This window comes from Olea europaea, chromosome 10, assembly GCF_002742605.1.
Source record: "Olea europaea var. sylvestris chromosome 10, O_europaea_v1, whole genome shotgun sequence".
In the NCBI taxonomy this organism is placed as follows: Eukaryota; Viridiplantae; Streptophyta; class Magnoliopsida; order Lamiales; family Oleaceae; genus Olea; species Olea europaea.
In genome coordinates this window covers 24018264-24040074 of record NC_036246.1, presented here as the reverse complement: position 1 = coordinate 24040074, position 21811 = coordinate 24018264, and the positions used below count along the sequence as shown (strand labels likewise).

The window sequence follows — 21811 nt, the reverse complement described above, 5'->3', positions numbered from 1 at the left end:
AAATTAGTTGTGCTACGTGTATAATGATTTATACACACAATGTGGAAAAATGATTGGGTCTAAATTTCTACATGTGCATAATGATTTATATTGGGGTCTAAATTTCTTCAAAAAGGAATGCGTTTTTATCAATGTCATTGCTACTTTGTCGGAATGTTTGCATTCTGGATGAAAACCAGTGGACTTAACTGTGACCTTGTGCATGAGCACGTAATTGCACACGCCAAACTGTCTTCAACCAGTTTGATCTTGCTCCAAGAGCAAGATGGTCTTTTAACACATGGGGAAAGTTGATCCTTCCAAATAGAACCAAAGTGGTAACCGTCTTTAAGTATTCCTGCATGTCCCTTATCTATGCAGGATCCTCGAATACAGAAAGAGCTTGTGAGGTTTGCACTACTTTTAATACTTGGCCCGTGAAGGATTCTTACTGAAAAATGAGAAGAAAACTCAATAGTGTAGAAAGTGAAGCATTTTATGATCTTCCGCTTCAATATCTCTTTCAAATTAGTTGTGCTACGTGTATAATGATTTATACACACAATGTGGAAAAATGATTGGGTCTAAATTTCTACATGTGCATAATGATTTATATTGGGGTCTAAATTTCTTCAAAAAGGGGGGGGGGAAAAAATATTCCCCCCCCCCCCCTATTTTGACACCTCATATGTATGTAAAGAATTACGTAGCTTCATTATATATAAGTAACATTATTATTTTTCGATGGTTGAATGTGACATTGATTTCCAATATTTGATTAAAACCTTTGAAATCATAAGGTCGCATAGCACATCCTGTGTACCTTCAGAATTTAAATGCAAATCAGCATCAAGAAAGCAAAGAGGGTTGTAAGGAGCCTGCAAAACTGCATAAACTGTACCCATTGAATGCATATTAAATGACATTATCAAGAACTAGTGAGTGACAAAGGAACAGCAGAAATTACACAGATTGCATAATCCGATGATATATATGTTTTCTAATTATCACTCAACCATATTTAGATGGCATGCCAAGTTTGACCACTTCGTACAAATACTTTTTCTTTTCATTCGCTCATCACACTGGGCTCCAAGTCGATAGCAGGGATGGAGGCTGAAGATGGTGGTCTGCAACATAATTTGTTAAGCACAACTTTGTCCTGGTATCACAAAGAACACCATCAGAAATTCGATTTTTAAGCATGTCAAATATACCCAAGTAACAACATAAAATAGGTACCATGGAATTAGAATTCTTGGAAAAGGACGATTTTGCTATCATCGCTGATATCAATTTCATGTTCCCAGTTCTATGCTATCTAATTTAGCTAGATGAATTTGAAGATAATTCCATAGTGATATAAAATATGCTTAAAGAGAGGCGACTGACCTCAAAGTCATCTGTGACATATCTGACCACAAAGATGCACCTGCAGCCTTCGATATCATGTAATTTCCGTTGGATATCCACAATGTGCGCATCACAATAAAGTGCATAATCCTCATCTTCCTGGAAAGACAACAGAATGTTATCAAAAAGCAAAACCTACATGAAGATCGGTCCTATATTTGTATATTATTAATAATTTAATATTGAAAAGTCTCGGAAAGAGGAAAGAATCGTGCAGCTTTTATTTGCTCCAGACAGAATGCTACAACAAGATGAAGAGGCAAAATGCGATTGGAAATAAGGACTGAAGCATACCCTGAAGCAGAGTACAAGATCTCCAACATTGACTTTGTGACATTCCGATACTTGTAAAGGAATTGAGCGTTCTCGTACTGCCTCTTGTACATTAATCCATTCATCTTCATCTTTATTGAAGCCAGCAAATCTCACACGAACCGCCTGTCATATTAAAACAAAAATTTGCACACAAATTATTAAGTGAAATCCCTCTATATATAATGGACTTCAACAAGTTCAACACTTGCATAATTCAATTAATTGTTAAGGTAAATTTTTGTTCTTATAGAGCATTTGTATCCCAGTCCAATAAGTTCTAATATCAGTCTGGGGACTGGTGGGCAGTAGGACGAGTCATGGCAGAATCTGTGGATGTGCATGCTTGCATTGAATGCACAAGGATTATGTAAATTTGTTTTTTCATGCTTCTTTATTTTTTGTTTTATCTTTTTCCTTCCAGGCATGCAATTATACAAGGGAGGGCTTACCTATTGCACAATGATGATAAACCAGTTTGATTTTCAGATCAGTAGATTTAGTGCATAAAAGAAAAACAGTTCTCCTTTATTGGGTGAGGCTCAACAAATTCTAAATAATGTTTTGTACCTATTAAATTATGAACACTGAAATAAATTTAATTGGCTGCTAAGTTCCTCTCTATGAAGTGACTAGAGTTATAATACCAATTCCATTAAATAAATTGTCTACAGATGCAGGGGCATCTCCTTGTAATGGATGTCATAAAAGAAAGAAGGTTAGGGTAATTTCTAGCCCTGGATCATGCAGGAATATTTCATAATTTCCAAGTTCTGGCACTCTTGAGGAATCAATTTATTTTCCATATAAATTCAACTGCAAACACAATTATCTTTAAGATCTTAATACTCAATTTAAGGGTTAATATCACCAAAAATCTTATAGTTTTCACTAGCAGTATACAGACATTAACTGAATCTCGGTAAGGCCAAATAGCAGGTTCTCAGCTTCTTGGAAAATGCATTCAGATTTATCATGTAATCAAAAGTCCAGAAAGAACTGGCTGCAGAAGCTTAACACTAGTTTTTTGTTTTTAAGAAGTAGAAACTCAAATCTAGATAATGATTACAAATATTTAAGTAATGTGAAAAAATAATCATCATCATAAGATTGAACTGATTTAGCCTACATGACAAGAATCCCAAAATATAAAAATTACTGAAGATTGGAAACTAAAACATGCAAAGTCTTCGAACAGAGGTTTTCTGTGTTGAGGGAGGGGTTGTGGGTATGAAGGAAGACCAACAAGCAATGAAGTGGAAGAATCTTACCACTTCCCCTGAACTGTGGACTTTGTAGTTGAGGAAAGAACCAACATCAAACCTAAGAAACCATATAAAGAAGCTCTATCAGGATGTTTCTAAATTATGTAAACTAGTAACAAAGTAAGATAGATTTAGTATTTTATGTTGTAGAATGCAAATATATTATTCCATTAATCCGTAATTGGAATGTCATTGTTTGAGACAAAACTAAATTGGTGTCGTAGATGTTTGTCTCGCCAAAAACAAAACCACAAACCCAAAAACAAAAAATCAATATTTAGGACAAGCCATTTATGAAATGATCATGATGTGAGACAAGGCAGATGTACGAAAATTCTACTGTATTCACAAAATTTTTCATGGAACTTTGTTAACTTCACCCAGTCAATGAGTTAAGTTTTCAGGAGGATGTTCAAGTGTTACTGAATAGTATGTTGAAATATATGAGCAGTCAAAACAGTTATATTCCAGATTAAATGGGTCATTAACACTGTTTTGCCAAAATTTATTCGCATGCACGCTATATCAGGTGGAAAAGGGAAAAAAATGAAGGCAAAATTATCATCTTGAATGATGTGTGTATGTATTAAACAATAATAATTTGGTTATGAATGCAGTAAAATAATTGAGTCAAAAATCCAATTGAAATTTAGTTTAAAATGACAAGGGAATTCTACTCTTCAAATTGAATCCATGTTGGTTTGCAGGTATACTAAAGGAAGATCAACATCAAAACATTAGGAAACAACTGAAAAGTACTTGAGTGCCTGCTCACCAAGCATAGTCTTTTGCTGATTTAGCTTCAAAAATCAAGTTTGAAAGTGCCACAGCTGCTTCATCAGCAGAAATTGTCGATACTGGCACTAATTTGCAAAGCAAACATCAGCCCCAAGTAAAATATAGGAGCATCACTTGAACGAGTTATATGTATGTTTAATTCTTGTGAATGCGAAGCTAAACAAGGCTATAAAAGTTCAGATGGATAAGGGACTTTTAATTAATAAAAGCACCCAAAAAAATTGGTAAAGGGAGAAACAGAGACACAGGACATTTATCTGAAATGATAAATTGCTCAATCATTATCAAGTACACATAAAAATGATTTCAGGAAAATAACTTGCAGGTCATTGAAACACTTATCCACTGAATTGTATTTGAAGTGGCGTACGAATTGTTCAATCTTTGAAAGAAAATAATCTCACAAGTCACACCAACTAAAAGATAATCAAACATGTTTGCTTATTCAAAAAGAAAATTAAACTTTTGAAAATTAAACAACTATGTGAAGTCAGAAAAATTAGCTTCGTAAACCATGTTTGATGACAGTGTAACATGCTACCTAAGAATAAATTAACTTCCTAACTCGTATAAGAATAAAAGCCAGCTAAAAATAATTCATATTAAGAATGAATCCAAATATTGATTAAATGCTATTTCATATCAAAACCCAGTTTAACATTCAGCTCTATGAATATAGGATAAAAGCTGGGTTGGTCTTATTCAAACACAATATCATGCACTCTGAACAAATATTTACCCAATATTTTGGAAACTACTTCAGAAAGATAAGTAAAAGGCTAACATAAATCCAAACAACAGCATTTTAATCAGTTGAAAAAATAAAAAAAATAGACGCACCCTAATTGCAAATGAGAGGGGTTCTTTTCTCTTCGGGCATAGTCTCCTATGTTGAAAATGTCCAAGAAGCGTAAGAACATTATAATGTCAACCACCTTCTTTCTTTAGGTGTTTCCTTTTTTCCTAATATTTAACATCAAGTTATTCGTTAATTCTATACTAGCTTTAATAGGCCACTTACTCATACTAATGATGAGGCAAGGAAGGATACAGGATGTACAACTTATTCTGAAATGAGTGAAACCACCACATAGCTAATGTATAACCTTAAGGACGCTAGATATGCATATAACCAGTAATTATTGGGACAATTATGACAAGAATTCATTTAAAGTAATCACCTTGAAAACAACCATGTATAAGAGATGAATTTTGAGCTATTATGAGCTCTAATTACTTTTCTTTTCTTTTTCTTTCTTTCTATTTTATTTTATTTTATTTTATTTATTATTATTATTATTATTATTATTTTTTTTAATGATATTTTATCAACGAAAACATTGAAAAACCTTTAGGTGTTTTCCTCCTCGGTGCAGGATTGGTATAAGCAACAATTGCTTTGCAAGAAGAAGATGAGGTTACTTTAGCTGCAAGACTTTTCTCTTTATCTTGGAACCATCCTTGCACCTACAACGTAAGACGGGTAAATAAAGTAATAAAAATTTTCAAGAGAATTCAACTGTTTATATAACCAAAAAAGCAAAATCCAAAAAATTTAGAAGAAGCACCTGTTCCCATTTTACAGAAGATTTTTCAGATCGGTGTGGTGAGCAACTGCTCAAACAATACAGACATCAAATAAATTCAGAAAAATAAAATGAATATAAAGGGAAGAGCACAAACTGAAATACTGTCTGAAGCACTCAGTTAGCCTCAATCAGTCCGGTAATAAGATATACTTAAGGAAAGAACATACCTAAACTTAGTTGCAAGTTCTTGACAAATCACCTGACTGATTGCTTTCTCTTTCGATTCTTTAAATTTTTTCTCCATTTCCACGATCTGTTTAAGAAAGTGCAAAGTCACAATGAAACCCAGTACACATAGAACATGAACAGCACCCATTTAGTCATGGTTGTTATAACTGTATCTCTAGTTTCGTTGTTTTGAAAATGTTATTTTCAATAGAAATTAATTTCTGAAATGTTCAAATTTGGGAATAGAAAGAAAACCCATGAAAGTTTTGCTTTTTCAAACTATTGAAATTAGAGAAAGAGCTGAACCGAAATGTACCATGACTACAACACTATATCAACCAAGTTCTCTCAGAAAGCAAATGTCAATATGATCTCATGTTCACCTATAAATAAATGATTCCTCCGTATGTATCTAAAGCAATCTCAGTGGCTGTATAATGACAAGTTTCCAGCAAAACATCGTAAACTTTTCTACTTAAGAATACAAGGAAAAGAAACATTTAATTTCAAAATGGTAAAATTTCACTGTATTTTTCCCTTTTGTTAAGTTCTCTTATCCTGAATGACAGCTGAGTTTCCCCTGAAGGAAGGATACTTACACCTGAGGTTCAGAATTTAATTTCACTGCTTCAATACTTTTTTCCCAGTACTGATGGGCATGCAGTGTACTAGCAGCATTTTCCAGATCAGAAGAGTTCGTCTTCAGTACTCAGAATCTTTTCAGATTTGTTTGACATACTTGAGAAGATTAGACATATTTGATAGGATGTAGAAGTGTATGACGAGATCACGTGAGCAGAAAAAAATTGTGTGGGTTAGTATTGTTATGCATATATTCAGTACTCTCCGTTGCGGCTTTGCCCTTTCACATACAAGCTAGGAACCAGATTCTGCACAATTTAATACTCGGATACTATAGCAACTCCTAGAGATGGAAATTGGATGGCTGATAGCTACACAGAAGGGTGATCATTTTGAAGTGTAGCCAAGATAATTATCATTCTCCACTACAGTGTAATTCATGGAAAGTGAAGAATGCAAACGCAGCATGCAGGGTCTGTAAGACCGCAACAGAAGTTCAGATTGGTATTTTCATTGATGTAAAATGCAACATTAACTCCGGCAGGAGAATCACACCGACCAACAGAAACTGAAGGTACTGTACTGCCTTCGATTCGTCACATGATTCTTAACTTGTTTCACAGTGCTTGGTAGATGTCAGTAATGATTTCAACATGTGCATCAAGTATGTATGAAATTTGAAGCAGGGCATGCTATTCTATTCAATGCAATCCTAGCAAATTCAAAGCAGCGTAGCTCTTTAACTACTGTGGAAAAAATTGTTTTTCTCCTCTATATGGTGCATTGAATTATTATTTAGAAAATAATAAAACTCATGTCTCATATTTGTCAATATAGATTTCTTCGAGTACATCATGTATGTATAAACTGTAAAGCGGTACTACATATAATGCAATCCACACAAATTAGCAGTAACTAAGCCCTTAACTACTGGGAAAGAAAATTATTTCTCCTCGACATGTTGCTATTGAATTTTATTTTATTTTATTTATTTTAATTTTTTCTGGGTATTTCCAGAATGAGTCCAAAAGGCTTCCATTTTTCTTACCCCCAGGACTTACCTCTTGAACTAATTATTACACTCGTGGCACAGTTCTACTCAAACTATTGCTTCATTCACGATTTTGTTGGATTAACAGTAAGAGGGTAACAGCAAATCCACAAATATCACAGCATGGAAAGCGAAAACCACCACATTCTAAAGTTTACACCGTAACGCGCTCACTAAGCATACTTCTATACCAGTATCAAGTCGAATGCCCAAGCATAAGTTTTTTTTTTTTTAATTGTGACCGCTGTCATGAAGCACAAAAAATAAGTCAAGCAAATCAAAGCTGTGTTCGAGATTGATGCTCCATTCAGAACATGCAAAGATATAATTTGCAGTCGTATCGCAATTAAAAAAAAAAAAGGAAAAATACTTCAGTTCATTGACACCAAAATTATGTAAAATTCTTCAACAAAAATAAAATAGCTAACTTGTGAAAGCTTAATTGAAGATTACCATTGAATTTAGAAAAACAGGCACCGAAATTACCTCAGCTAGTGTGAACTCGAGAAAATCGTCTTCCATTTCCATTGGCTCAACCTCGAAATTCATTTCTTTCTGTAATTCAGTAAAATAATCTTTCATCACTATTGTCTGAACTTCGTCTTCCATTATTTTCTCGCACACACCACTGCGATTTCCTTTACAGGGTGAGGGTTCTGTTCTCTGTGTAACACTATAACAGTGAGTGTGAGATTCATTTGTGAAAGATTGACTACGGTGAAATGGGTACGGTGAGTACAGTTTCCTCAGCAAGATGTTGCCACGTAAGCTTTGTTCACTTATTTTGAGAAATTTCCGACACGGTCTTGTAAGTTGTAATCAGGGGTTCACCATGTTTCGATTTTGGCAGTTTCTGTTTTATTTTTATAAAGTACCAAAATTTAAATGGTTCGAAAAAAATATCAAATTAGATCAAAATTTTCAAACCAAATCAATTTTTTTTTTTGTTAGATTTATTAGTTTCAAATCATATTTATAGTGAAATCAAAATAACATTTTTCAAAGGGTAATTAGCACAAAACGTCCCTACCTTTCGATGTTTTTTGTGGAAAACGTCCATACCTTTCATTTTTTTGGTGGATTATACCCTCACCTTTACATTTTATTGTGCAAAACGTCCTTCTGTTAACTCTCCGTTAAAATGCTCCGTTAAATCAAAGGGTAATTAACACAAAAGGTCCATACCTTTAAATATTATTGTACAAAATGTCCTTACCTTTTATTTTTTGGCATAATTAGCACAAAAGGTCTCTACTTTCAATGTTATTGTGAAAAAAGTCCCTACCTTTCATTTTTAGCATTTTCACCCTTACCTTTCATCTTTCATTGCGCAAAATGTCATTTTCATTCATTTTTTCAATAAAATGACGATTTTACCCTTCTATTTAAATAAAACAAAAAAAAAGATGAATTACCAACTGTAACCATAGTCCTTAAATTTGTAAAAAATTACAAAACAATCATAAATTCTCAATCACCACCACTTTCACAACCTATCAAATTGTCAACTATAAATCCACATAACACCACTTTTCGGCCACCATGCCCACAAGACTCCACTACCGTAAATATGGTTGTTTCGGATACATTTGTGACCAATACTATGGGGAAGGATATTGGGGGGAGTGAGGCGAGACTGGTGGTCGTGGAGTGCAATAGGTGTTATGGTCAAAAGGTAGTGCTATATGGATCTATAGGTGGTGGCTTGGTGGAGTTGTGAAAGTGGCGGTAGTGGAGAATTTAGGATTTATCTGTAATGTTTTGAAAGATTTAGGACTATGATTGTAATTAATTATTTATTTTTCTTTTCTTTTCTTTTTTTTTTATTTGAATAGGAGGGTAAAATCGTCATTTTATTGAAAAAAATGGATGAAAATGACCTTTTGGGAAATGAAAGGTGAAAGGTAGGAACGTTTTATACAATAATATTGATAGGTAGGGACCTTTTGTGCTAATTATGCCAAAAAAATAAAATGTATGAAAATTTTGCACAATAATATTGAAAGATAGTGACCTTTTGTGCTAATTACCATTTGATTTAATGGAGCATTTTAACGGAGAGTAGGCAGAAGGACGTTTTGTGCAAAAAAATGTAAAGGTGAGAGTGTAATCCGTCAGAAAACGAAAGGTATGGACGTTTTCCACAAAAACATCAAAAGGTAGGGACATTTTGTGCTAATTACCCTTTTTCAAAGATGTAAAAAAATAAATATATTTGTCTAAAATTTTGCTATAATACGTATATAGAAGTTTCATCATTGGAGTAAAAACGTTGATTAAGCTCCTCTTTTTAGAAAACTTGATGGTGCGGAAAAACTCAAATCGATATGAATGGAAGATGCTTCTGGAACTAGTTTTTTCTTGAAACCTTCCAAACATAAATGATATAGTACTAATGTTTTTGTGTCAATACAAATTTAAACATTACTATAAGTTCAACCATAAAATTTAAACTTGTAATTTCATTCTTTAGAAAGAAAATTATTATTTTACTTAGGAATCAATAGAGGCCGACTAACAAATTTTATTTGTTGACGTATAAATTGATCTAATAAATTATATATTTTGAACAAAAACAAGTTTTTTTTTTTTTAAATGGTGAACGAGATGATTTGTTTTCAAACGATTTTTAAGTGTCAAAGCCTAAATCAAACTATTTTCAAAAGGTTTAATTCAGTTTTGAAAAGATCGAAATCCAGACAATGTGGAATCAAACCAACCATTTCAAATAAATCCCAATATTTCAATGACTGTCAAATCTTTTTTATTATACCGACATTAAGAATTCTATAAAGCTTGTAATTTCTAGATTAAAAATCAGATTTCAATTAAAATTTTACTTTTTTTAATTCTTAAAAACTGATAATTATAATTGATGGTAGAGAGGAGAGAGTTCGGACCCTGAATAATGAATATATATCTGAATGTGAACAAATTCAGCCTGAGCCCCATTTTTCATAACTTATTTTTTTCAAAATTCATTTTCAACAATATATTTTTTTCATAAAATAATTTTACACGTAAACCAAAAACTTTTAAGCCCCGGTTTGATAGTGCTTTTTCATCCCAAAAAATTTGATTTTTTGAGTGTTATTATATTATTTTAGCCGCCATTTTTTACTTCTTCAATCACTTGTGGTCCCCACTTTTCTCCTTAACGGTCAAAAAATCAATTCTCATAATCACTACCGAATGAGTCCTAAATATTTTTTTAACAACACATTCTTCAAAAATCATTTTTCCAAAACACTTTTCCCCCAAAATAGGGGCTCTATGAATAATTGCAAGGTTGTGGAAAAAGGAATTTATCGAAGCATTCCTCGGTGAAGTCATGAGGATGAGTTCAAACATCAAATGCATATTGATAGGAAAAAGTATTAATGCTTATCTATACGATAAATGGCTGTTCCAGTAAAAAGGTGTTAATAATTTTATCATGTAAATGAAAGGATCATAAATAAAGTGATATGTCTTATATTTATTAAAACTCATTACCTACTTATTTACTTTAATTAAAATCCAATAACTAATGACTTAATTTTGACTTTAATTATATCTAATTATCTACAAAAGTATGCAACTAAAATTATGTAAAAAAAATTTAAGAGTTTAATCAAACTATGAAATGCATTGATTTTGACCTTAATTCAATTCTAAATTACTTGTAAACTATCAATTTTTGTCTACGTTGAAAATCAATAATCAAATTTTAATCAACAGTCTCTCTCAAGGTCAATTAATGGTATTCTTATATTGAACCTAATTATGTCTAATTAAATTATTAAATTACAAATAAATAAGTATACATTAAATCACAAAGATCATCACTTAACAATCTGATAGGGTACAATAATATATCTATCTATTATAGAACTATACGTTGTTTATTACTAAGGTATAAAGATCTAGATATCATTAAAAATGATTTCAACATTTTTCAAATAATGATTAATGAAATCCGTGTAAATGTAAAGTTAATTATTGTAACAATAATGTACAAATAATAATGAGAAAAGATATCTAGAAAAGATCAATTGTCATAATTAAGGAGGATTAGTCTTAAATTCAAAAACCAGGTAGTAAATAAGATTAGTCGAAATAATGAAATTCAATTACCCCAAGCTACCCAACCCAACACAACCCACCCTACACCAATCCAAAACCTCTAAATCAATTTTCTCGTCTTCTCTCTCTCTTCTACATTATTCCTTGTCTCTCACTCTCTTTCGACGGCTCCTCTCCCTTTCTTTTGATGGCTCATTCCAACCGTTACCACTCATTCTCTTCCAGTGGCTGCACACAACACACACATCTCGTGCTAGGCATCACTGTGAGACTTGCAGCTATGTGTGATGAATTTTTTGCAAGTGATATGATGTAGGGCTGTAGGGGATGGGGATGGTGGTGCTGTGAATCTTTGAATTTGTGGTGTAGTGTATGGGTTGTGGTGGTGATTCAATTTATATCTGATGTGGATGTGACGGTGGTTATGGTAATGAATTGGTGGATTGGAGGAGGTAGTGGTGTGTTTTTATGCAGGTGGTGGTACTGGCATGGGCATTGTTGAAGATGGTGTTGCCCAAAAAATAGTCTGTAGCTACTAGTGTTTGCTTGATTTTTGGTACTTTGGGAAGGCATCATGCTTAAATGTTGGTCGAGGTTTGTAGAGGATGTTGAGATGGTCATGTCAGTGGTCAAGTTCGATTGCTTGGGAGGTGGTTGGTTGGTGTTTAGAGGCTTTGAAGGAGGCACCACTTCTTGCAGCTACGGGCAATGAATCTTTCATGTGGTGGCGACAATACGATAATGCCGGTAGTGGTTAGGATTTATTGAAGGTGTTGATGGTTGTGATTTAGTTGACATTGTTGGGAGTGGTGGTAGTGCTAAAATGGTAATGGTGATGAAAATCGAGTGTTATCAAGTCTATCTTAACAAAGGTGATCACAATTAGTCGCAAATCAGTGAATGTAATAAAGTTGGAGGTGATGGTTGTTGACTGTGGTGTTGGTCTACGGTGTGTGAAGATTTATTTGTGATGACTCTTTGTGGTCAAATATGTGTTTATTATGAAAGTTGTGACCAATTCTGTGTAAATTGTGACTTGATTATATATTATCACAGTTAAAATCAACTTGATCACAGATAGTCACATTGAATATAAATTTGATTACAGTTAGTCACATTTAATACAAATTGGATCACAATTAGTCATGGATAACACATGTCAGTGACTTGATTATATACAATTTATGACGATTAGGGAAGAAAGCAATAAGTCTAGCCAAAGACAATAAACAAATGTGTTGCTTGGGAGGCAACCCAGGAGAGTTCGTTCCTTTACTTTTTATTTTTATTTTTGTTTTCATTTTGTTTTTTTGCATTCATATATTAAGATAATTTTGTTCTCTTCTTTGCATTTCACTTTACATTGAGGACAATGTAAGTTTTTAAGTGTAGGGGAGGAAATTTAGGTTTTCCTAAAATTTTTAATTTAGGTCATGTTTCCGTTTCACAAGCACTTTTTGAGAAAATCTTTCGAAAAATTGAGGAAAAGTTGCGGTTTTAAATAATTTTTGGTTGCATGTGCTATCTGGTAGATTTAATTAGAATTTGACGGATTCATAATATGATTAATGAATGATCTTCCAACTTAGAATTAATTAGTTTAGTTATTTTCTCTGAGAATGGTAGTAACTAAATTTTGTAGACAAAAAGTCAATGAGATTTTGAGTCTTTAGACTGACACATCCATACCAGTCTCACTATTTTTCTTTCATGAGTAATTTTCTTCCGGGACTTGCTTTTCTAGAACTTGTCTTGATTCTCTTCGAGGCCATATTGATACATGCATGCATGAACATAGTGAAGGTCATCTTTGTTGCATAAGTTAGCCAAATAGCCTATCCTGTAATTAATTTTTCCCTTTGTTGAACCCCTTTAAGCCTTATAACCTTTTCTTTCGTGAACCCACATTACAAACTTTAAACCCGGAGAAACAATGTCTTTACCCAAGTCGTAGACCTAGTGGAATATTTTTGTACATATGGGAGTGCGAAAGAAATTAGTATAGGGGTGTTTAAAATTTTGGTAGGATTATGATGGTAGAATGAAACATGTTCTCAATTACAATTCATAAGTTCCATTATTGGTGATATTTTGAAGAAAAAAATAGCAAAGAAAAAGAAACATGATGAGAAGAAAAATGATGAAAAAGAAAATAAAAGAAAAGAAAATTGATGAAGTTATGTTCGTGATTCCTCCTAACATCACAAGAAATGGTTGGTTTGTGTGAAATAGATACAAAGAAACTGCTAAGTGAAGATATTGGTCTTACATGTTTTAATATACATTTGAGATTTAGTTAATTTATCTTTGCTCCACTAGTTTCAATTATTTTTGAGTTACCCAAATATTTCCCACTAGACCCGAAGCCACGTTATGACCCGTGAAAAAGACCTTATGATTTGTGTAATGCATGTGATCTAATTGGTGGAGAATGAGAAGATATGCAAGCATATGGTAGACTATGTTCATTGGAATGTACTTGAATGAAACACTTACCTTTTAAACATATGAGAGTTGAGTGCTTATATTCAGTGAGAGTCTATATGTTTGGTTTACTCTATTTTTATATGAGAATACTTGCTAATTGATTACAAGTTGTTTGAGATTGTCTAATCACGATGTGTGATGTGTTTTGAAGCGTTTGATTGTTCTATGTTGATAGCATTGTAACTTTACTATCTTTGTGAAAGTCAATTTGAATTTTATTCGAGGATGAGCAATAGCGAAGCGTGGGGCAATTTGATAAGACATGAAATGTCGTGTTTTCATCCATTAATACTTGTACTTTTGTGATTAATTGATACCTAAATATACTTAGTACCCTTATATTTTGATTTAGGTTGCAATTGGATAGAAACCATGAAAGCTAGGAGAAAACAGCGAAAAAGGACTAAAATGGAAGCAAATAAAAGTTCGTGGATCGAGTTGAAAATAATCCATAGATGAGATGGGCAATAGAATGAAGATTCCAAAGTGTTAGAGGTCAATTGAAAGAGAAAAGAAGTCAAAGAGATGAAATATAGTCGAAGAGTTATCACATATCAACTTTTAGGCGAAAAAGTTACGCTCCAGGTTTTCAATCTCTGTTTGAGACCCATTTTCGACATAGTAAACTTGCGAATTGGAAAAATTCTATCTCTAATAAAATTGTAGCCCTTTTTTTTTTTAGCTTTCCAACACAATTTGAATCAGCTCAATCGGACATCAGGAGAGAAAGTTACGATCAAAATACTGAAAACTATTCGACGGAGAAAGTTGTAAAACTATGCGGCTTCACAACATAAAACCATGCGGTCGCACACATTGCTTCAGAGAACTTGAAAGTTGAAAATAGTTGTTCTATGCAACCTCAACCATTTGAACCATGTGGTTGCATGGTTCATCTCCGAAGCGTGATTTTAAGTTTCCTAATTTCATTCAACTATTCATGGAAAAAAAAATTTGTACATAATGTATATATACCCCAAATCTCGTCCAAAACCTAGAGAACTCCCCCAAACCTAATTTTCTCTCTTTTTGATCTAGAATTGAATATGTGAAGCTAATTTCTCTTTACTTGATCGAAGAAGACGAAACCTTGAAACAATTATAACTGTGAAATCTACCTTGTTTTCTTAGTTTAATCCATATGCCTTTGTATTAAATATTCTTTTGTATGTATTTTTATGATTGTTGAGTTTAATCGCTAGGGTACACACTAGATTGTAATTTTCTACAATCTATAGCTAAGTTGAATGCTCAAATCCATAATTGTTTGATTGATTTAACTTGTGAAGCAATTAGGATTAATGATTTGCTGCTTTGGAAATTATTGAATTTTAGGAAGAATATTTATCTAGGTTAAATGCAACTGCGTGTACTTGTGTTATCTAATTCATTGATTTTTCTAGTTCATAAAGCAATTATTGAATTAACTCTTCGCGATTGTCTGTGATTGTTCGATAATTAGGATTAATTTAATCACTTGTTTCTAATTAATTAAAATTAAGGAGAAATAGGAAATCGTTTTGAATGGAAAATTGTTTTATACAATGAATGCTAAAATCGTGAATTGATGATTATTTGTGGATCAATGACCGGTTATAAATTTTCAATAGTGGATATTGACTTAGATTAGTGTTCGTTTTATTGATTTCATCCAATTTATTGATTTGCATTAATATTAGTTGTTTTTCTTAAAAATTAATTGTTTCAAAAATTAAAACCCCCATTTTAGTTAATCTAGCATAGAAAATAAACTAATCACTCTTCATGGAATCGACCATTGCTTCCACTATTGTATTAATTTTAAAGAGTATAGATTTTAATTTGGGGTGTCTACGCCAGCACGCACCAAGCCACGTAATAAATTCAGTTTGCACAACTCTTTTTGGTGGATCACAATCTTTACTTTTGTGGTCCACATGCTTATCGTGTTAGATAAGTCATTTTGTGATACATTTATATGGCCTAATGATTCGCTGCATCTTTTGTAATTTTTTGTGCATTCAGGGGCTGTTTTTGTGAAGGACACTAAAGATCGACTTGCTATACTTTATTTTGATTGGTATGTGTTAAAAGGGACAGTGGTTCCCAATTTATATCATATGTATATATTTGGACAAATCCATTGTCTTTTGGGTTAATTTAATCCATATTTCAGGATATACTTTTCCAATAATTTGTTTAATTTTACAATCATTTATAGTCATAACAGGTTAAAATTAGTTTTGATGGTAAATTCAATCTAGTCAGTATCTATCATCGACACAAGTTATGTCACGATTTATTATGATGATTAGCGAGGGGGCAGATCGGATACCATCTTATTCTTGTTGCTAACTTTGAGGTAGAAAAGCATAATAAATAATGGATTATTTGACAATAAGTTGGAAGAATGGATCCCATTTTGCTCACAATAAACAGAAATCTTCAAAATCCTGCCTTTGGAAACAGTAGTGGAATTTTTGTGAGAAAAAATGATCTCTATTCTCCCAAGTGACTGTTTTTTTTTTTTGCCGTCTTCACCCTCTTCTCCGGCTTCTTCAATCCTGGGCTGGTATCACAATCCTGGGCTATAACAATAAGGAAAATCAAAGTAGAAAGCTTCATGCTTTTAAGTAAAAATTGACTTATTTTTGTTTAAGTAATTATGATAGTTTCTGGATACCACTGCATTTTAATGATTGAGTTGTTTGTGTGTATATAGGGAAAGAGGGAAGTGTAGAAAACGAGCTGTTTTTTGCTTCTGTCCTAACTCCATTCTCAATTGATTAATGTTAATACCTGTTAGCTAGCTTTGCTATTGAAAGTTTATAAGCTTGCCAATTTAACAATTATCACACTTAAATTCATGCTTAATCCATAGTATTGAGCAAGACTAGATAGAGTAATCGACAATTCATTATTATGTTTTTGTATATTTTCTCAAATTTTGGAATAATTTTCAGATCAGATTATTCAAATTTTTTTGTAATTATTTGCTATATTTTCTTCCACCATCGTCAACGTCATTAGCGTTATCATCACCATCACCACCACCCCCAACCTGACCCACCAAATTGTAACGAAAATGGAACAAAAAATTTTGAACTAAATTACAATAGCCGGATTCGAAAATGGCGACATAAGATTGAAGAATTACAGTTGCCGAATAGAAACCAGTGGCCGAATTCAAGAATTAGCAGCAACTAGATTTCGTCGTGAATTACTCAAGTCCCATTTGCATAGTTTTCAGACAATACACCATGTTCGATGAATTTGGGGGTCAATTCAGAAGCTTAGCAGAGAAAATGGGAAATGGGCGGTGGTGCTAGGTTCGGGGTTTTCTATGTAATTGAGCGACGAATGGGCAAAAGCGATGGAGGAAATTGCTGTGAAATTAAACGGTGGTGCTTGTTTCGATATTTCTGTAAAGTTTCATCTATATCAGTATTGGGATTGTGCTTGGTAATTGATTCGATTCATTCGTATGTTCTGGTTTTTGCGGTTGAAAAATTTTGTTTGGCATTCTGTGTTCCGGTTTTGATGGGTGAGAGAGCGTGGGTTGACCAGAACTCTTGATTAGAGCTATTGGGAGTTACTTGGTTTGCTGTGAGTTTTTGTAGTTTGCTGTGGGCATTTCTTGATTTTTTTTTGGGGAATTTGGTGAGATAGCCGGGTTTGCCAATGTTTTTGGAGAAATAGCCTTTGACCAATACAAAGAGGAGAAAAAAAATGAAAATAGTTTAATTGACAAAATGACCAAACTATCATTCACACTTTAACACAAAAATCCTTCCATATTCCCTCTTTCACCCCGTTTCTTCCTCAGGCAAAAACCCTATTCTCCCAAATTCAAAAATAACGTCTCTCTTCTTCTTCCCCTTTGAGAAAATCTCACAAAATGGACTACGAATCTCACGAAATTGACCAGGTCTCTGATATCCATACAAAAGAACATGACGAGCATAGGCGAGTGAAGTGACTCCCCCTGCCGCCTCGAAGACTTTGTTTTGGAACTATGAGTTTGTGAAAATTCCTCTCCTTGCTATTGCGATTGTGAAGGTGAGCACAAATTTAAAGTACGACTTCTTCATCTCATGCCTTCTTCATACTTCACCTCATTAGTATTGGCCTCTTTAACACCACATTTAGTGGCCGAATGGATCATTCTCCGGTAGATATATTTTTGCCTAAGTATATTAATATACCTGTTCAAAGTTCTAGGTATTATAGGTAAAACATGTCTTACAATATAGAACCAGAAATTACTTCCAGCTCATTCCAGAGACTTCAGCTTCCAACAGTTTTGTCTCCAGCTGTTATTAGTTAGTAGTTAGTTAGTTAATTTGTTAGTTGGTTGATTAGTTAGATAGTTTGTTAGTTGGCTAGTCATTTAGTCTATAAATAGAGCACTTTGTATACCTTCTAATTCATTGAATATTTTCTAATCTTTAATATGATTTCATATTGAATTTATCCTTTTTTTTCTTTTTACTGCTCTCTAGTTCTATGTTAGGGAGAATTTAACATGGTATCAGAGCATTGAGCCTCTGCTATTCAGTATAGGAGATTTTGCTTCAAGTTGTGTAGATGAATCAAGTTTCTTGTAGTCCTCAGAAAATGTGGATCAAAGTAGTCCACCTAATTGAACCTTTGTGAATGTACGTGCTTTTGGCAGCAGAGGAGAATACATTTGTTAGCCCATGGTCGTTTTATTTGGTGGATGATCTCGATAGATTTAACAACTATTCGTGGGGGAGAAAGTCATACGAGTACACTATTAAGGTCTTTAAACGTAATTTGGGAGACATATTGAAGGGTTATACAACTTCTCAGCGATATTCGTATTCTTTGCATGAATTTTCACTTGCAATCATGGTAATATGTTCTAAAATCATTTAAACTTTACATTTTCTTTAATTATGTTACTAAAAATTAAATTTATGATTGTACAAATTTGGACATTTTAAGCAATTCCCAGTGTTGGAAAGAAATTCGATCGTGTAACAGTCGATTTTAGAATTCCAAGAATGATAGGTTGGGAAATGTCCAAGCAACTTAGGGGGGATATACTTTGCACAATTTTTGAATCGTCAAATGTGAGTTTTGTTTATCAAAATGTAAATGGCGTATCGATAACTATAACAAAACAATTTGTTGAATAATTATACATTCTTGTTTTTTCAGATGGAGGTACATTATACGCTAAATCCTATAGACGATGAATTGCTGGAGCCATTTTGGAAGGAATCCGGACCTTTTGATGATGAAGCGGATCCTAAGTTAGATAATGTCGCTTCTAAGGATGAAGGCGAAAAAGAATTTTCAGAGTGACGATGCTCAATCAAGTTTCGCTTGCCCACAATGTCCTAAGACATCCGATTGACCATCTATGTCTAGCCATCTACATTCATCTAAGGCAGCTAGACGACCCTCACCTTCTTATGACTATATCGCTCATTTAATAAAACAAGAAATAAGAGGTGTTGAAGAGAGGCTCCGAGGTGAGATATCAGAGCGCTTCGATCGAGTAGAAAGGAAAATTGATTTATTTCTCCAATTAGCTGGACGAGGTGGAGTTCAGTCAGAAAGAAGCGAATTTGATGATCGTGTTTTTAGTATAGGCAATCAACATAACAAAGAGGCAAGAGAGCGAGATGAGGTAATTATTGAAGAATGTTCTCATGAAGACGTCACACCGAATAAGCAACTCGAGGCTTTTCCTACATATGATGATGGTATATTTTCTCTTGTACTTTTTGCAATAAGCTACAAAGAATTTTTATGTTGGGTCCCATTTGTTGGATTTGAAGGATTTTTATGTTGGGTGCCATTTGCAGGATTTGTGCCAGATCCTTCATCTGCTATAGTTTTGTACCAACAACGGCCTTTAGTATGGACCGGAGAGACATTTCGGATCAAAGAAGCTCGACAAGATGATGTCACAGAGAAGGTGGCTAGGACAAAAGATGATTCAAACATATCTAACAAATGTAAAAATAATTTACATTTCAATATTTCAATTTTCAATCTTGTGTGTTAAAATGGATTGAATTGTGTTCCATCAACTTTTGTAGAAGATTATGAGAAGCCTTCGGCATCTTCACATGTTTGCCAATCTAGTAATGAAATCATTGTCTTCGAGGATCCGAATTCTGAATTGGCTATAGGAAAGGGGCATCGAGTTAAGAGAAGAGCAGCCGTGCTACTTTCTCCATACACTAATCCCTTAAAGAGGAGAAAATTGTTGAACATCCAAGCATATGACCCTTTAAGGGAAGTAGATCCTGCGAAAGTTGAAGACCTCAACAAGTGGTTGGCAAATGCATTCATGAGGTAATTTATTTTATTGCAGTGGTTTGCATAATTTCGAATTTGCAAGTTAGCTTAGTTTGATATTATTATTGCCACAGTGATACAGTATCCTTGGCTATCTGTGAAGTGCGAAAGAAATTCTTTGATGAACTATTGAAAGGTGACGGGTGGCTTATTGATGATGTAAGTAATATTTGTATATTATAATTATTATCACTGAAATAATGCATTTAATTAATCATGTTTTGGCGTAAAGCATATCGACTCGGCCTTATACCACATTAGGGAATGGGCAGTGACATATTTACATATGTTTCAGCAAGTTTGTGCTATATTGGATTGTTATTTTTGGCAACTTGTTAAGAAAGCCTACCTAAAAGTGGGTGCACGTAAGAAGAAAAATGGTAACTACATATTTGATCAAGAGCTCGTCGATTATGTTGAAGGGACTTCACCGGTGCTCGGTAAACACTGAAGTAAATGTAGATTTTTGTACGTTCCTTACTGTATAACGGGTTTTCATTGGTTTGCACTGAATATTGATTTGATGGAGCGAATTATTTATATTTACGATAGTTTGCCCAAACACATCCGTGTTGCTCAGCTGGCCGAATGCCTGAAACCTATTCAAGTGGTAATTCACTTGTTGATAAAGGAACACATAGCCCCTGAAGAAAATTTCAGCACTAGCATGTTTCATTATCAGAGGGTTGTAGTTCCTGGACAAACGAACGGGTAATCTTGGTTCAATATAACATTTAGCACCAATATCTATGACTTCTTTTGTCTATGTCATGTCTATCTAACTTTTTTCTCATTATTATTTTGTAGGTCTAATTGTGGGCTTTTCACAATAAAGTACATTGAATTTTTACAAGCTCAATTGAATATGGATTTGATTCATCCAGAATATATGTCCATTTGGAGGAACAAATTAGCTGCAGAGATATTTGCATGACACTTTGATCGGTAGATTTAGTGAATGTTTTGATGTTATTTTTGTATTTATACCTTGGAGATTGATTTTGCAGTCGTAAATGTTTGATTCAAGTTGAATGTTAATTGTAGTTACAACTTTTATGTCTTTCATTTAAATGTGCTTATGCATTTCTATGAAAATGGCAATTCGATCATTATTTTGGTCAAGTTTTGTTCAAGAGAACGGCGCTTGTGCCGTTAATGATATGAGAGATATGCCATGAGAACGGTATAACTGTCGTTATGTTAAATGGTCATTGTATACGATAACGCCACTGGTGTCGTTACTGATATTGAAAAGATAGGGAGAACGACACATATAGCGTTATAAAGACACAAATATGTTCATAAGAACGGCACAAGTGTTGTTACCAAGCATAGAACGACGCTTGTGTCATTACTGGATTGAAATTAAACATTAAAACGACATAATTGTCGTTATGTTTAAATATACTAGTCATGTCACATGCGTTGCACGAATTTTATATTTATCGTATATTTATTAGTGTATGAATTTTAGTTTTTTGGAAAGTGTTTGAAATAATATCTAGAAATATATTCATGATATAAAAAAATAATTGCAAATTATTTTTACAATTACATAACAGTATTGTGTCATTTAGAAAAAATATACTTGTATATTTCATACTTGAATAAGAAATATACGAGATTATACAAATTATTTTGCTTGCATTCTTTGATATTGTTGATATGATTGAGTTGAATGTGAAAATTATATTTCTAAATTTTATGTAATTCAATGTTGGAAAATTGAAGATTGAGCACCATATTCATATGTGTTTATATTTTATGCTTCATATATATTTAATATT

General features: G+C 33.2%; 1 protein-coding gene across 2 annotated transcripts; it reads right to left on the bottom strand.

Annotated features, from left to right (window-relative positions):
- Positions 1 to 853: 853 nt before the first annotated feature.
- Positions 854 to 7881, bottom strand: LOC111401573 (protein SAWADEE HOMEODOMAIN HOMOLOG 1). Of its 2 annotated transcripts, none has more exons than XM_023029375.1 (9): positions 7644 to 7881; positions 5524 to 5609; positions 5336 to 5381; positions 5117 to 5234; positions 3745 to 3826; positions 2976 to 3027; positions 1687 to 1830; positions 1372 to 1491; positions 854 to 1141 (listed from the first exon to the last, which is right to left on the bottom strand). In XM_023029375.1, the coding sequence occupies exons 1-9, from the start codon at positions 7764 to 7766 to the stop codon at positions 1049 to 1051; spliced, it is 864 nt and encodes a 287-aa protein (XP_022885143.1). In that variant the 5' UTR covers positions 7767 to 7881; the 3' UTR covers positions 854 to 1048. The 2 variants fall into 2 exon arrangements, with proteins under 2 accessions (XP_022885143.1, XP_022885142.1); XM_023029374.1 differs by having other exon boundaries at positions 3745 to 3832; positions 7644 to 7875.
- Between the last annotated feature and the right edge of the window lie 13930 nt (positions 7882 to 21811).

What these genes read in the sequence shown, in the direction of transcription:
- LOC111401573 (XM_023029374.1), bottom strand. Translation starts at nt 7,766, where the DNA reads ATGGAAGACGAAGTTCAGACAATAGTGATGAAAGATTATTTTACTGAA. An exon ending in CTTCTGTAAAATGGGAACAG is followed by an intron (nt 5,235 to 5,335) that starts GTGCTTCTTCTA and finishes CTTACGTTGTAG; the next exon opens with GTGCAAGGATGGTTCCAAGA. An exon ending in GAGGAGGAAAACACCTAAAG is followed by an intron (nt 3,833 to 5,116) that starts GTTTTTCAATGT and finishes TTTGCAAATTAG; the next exon opens with TGCCAGTATCGACAATTTCT.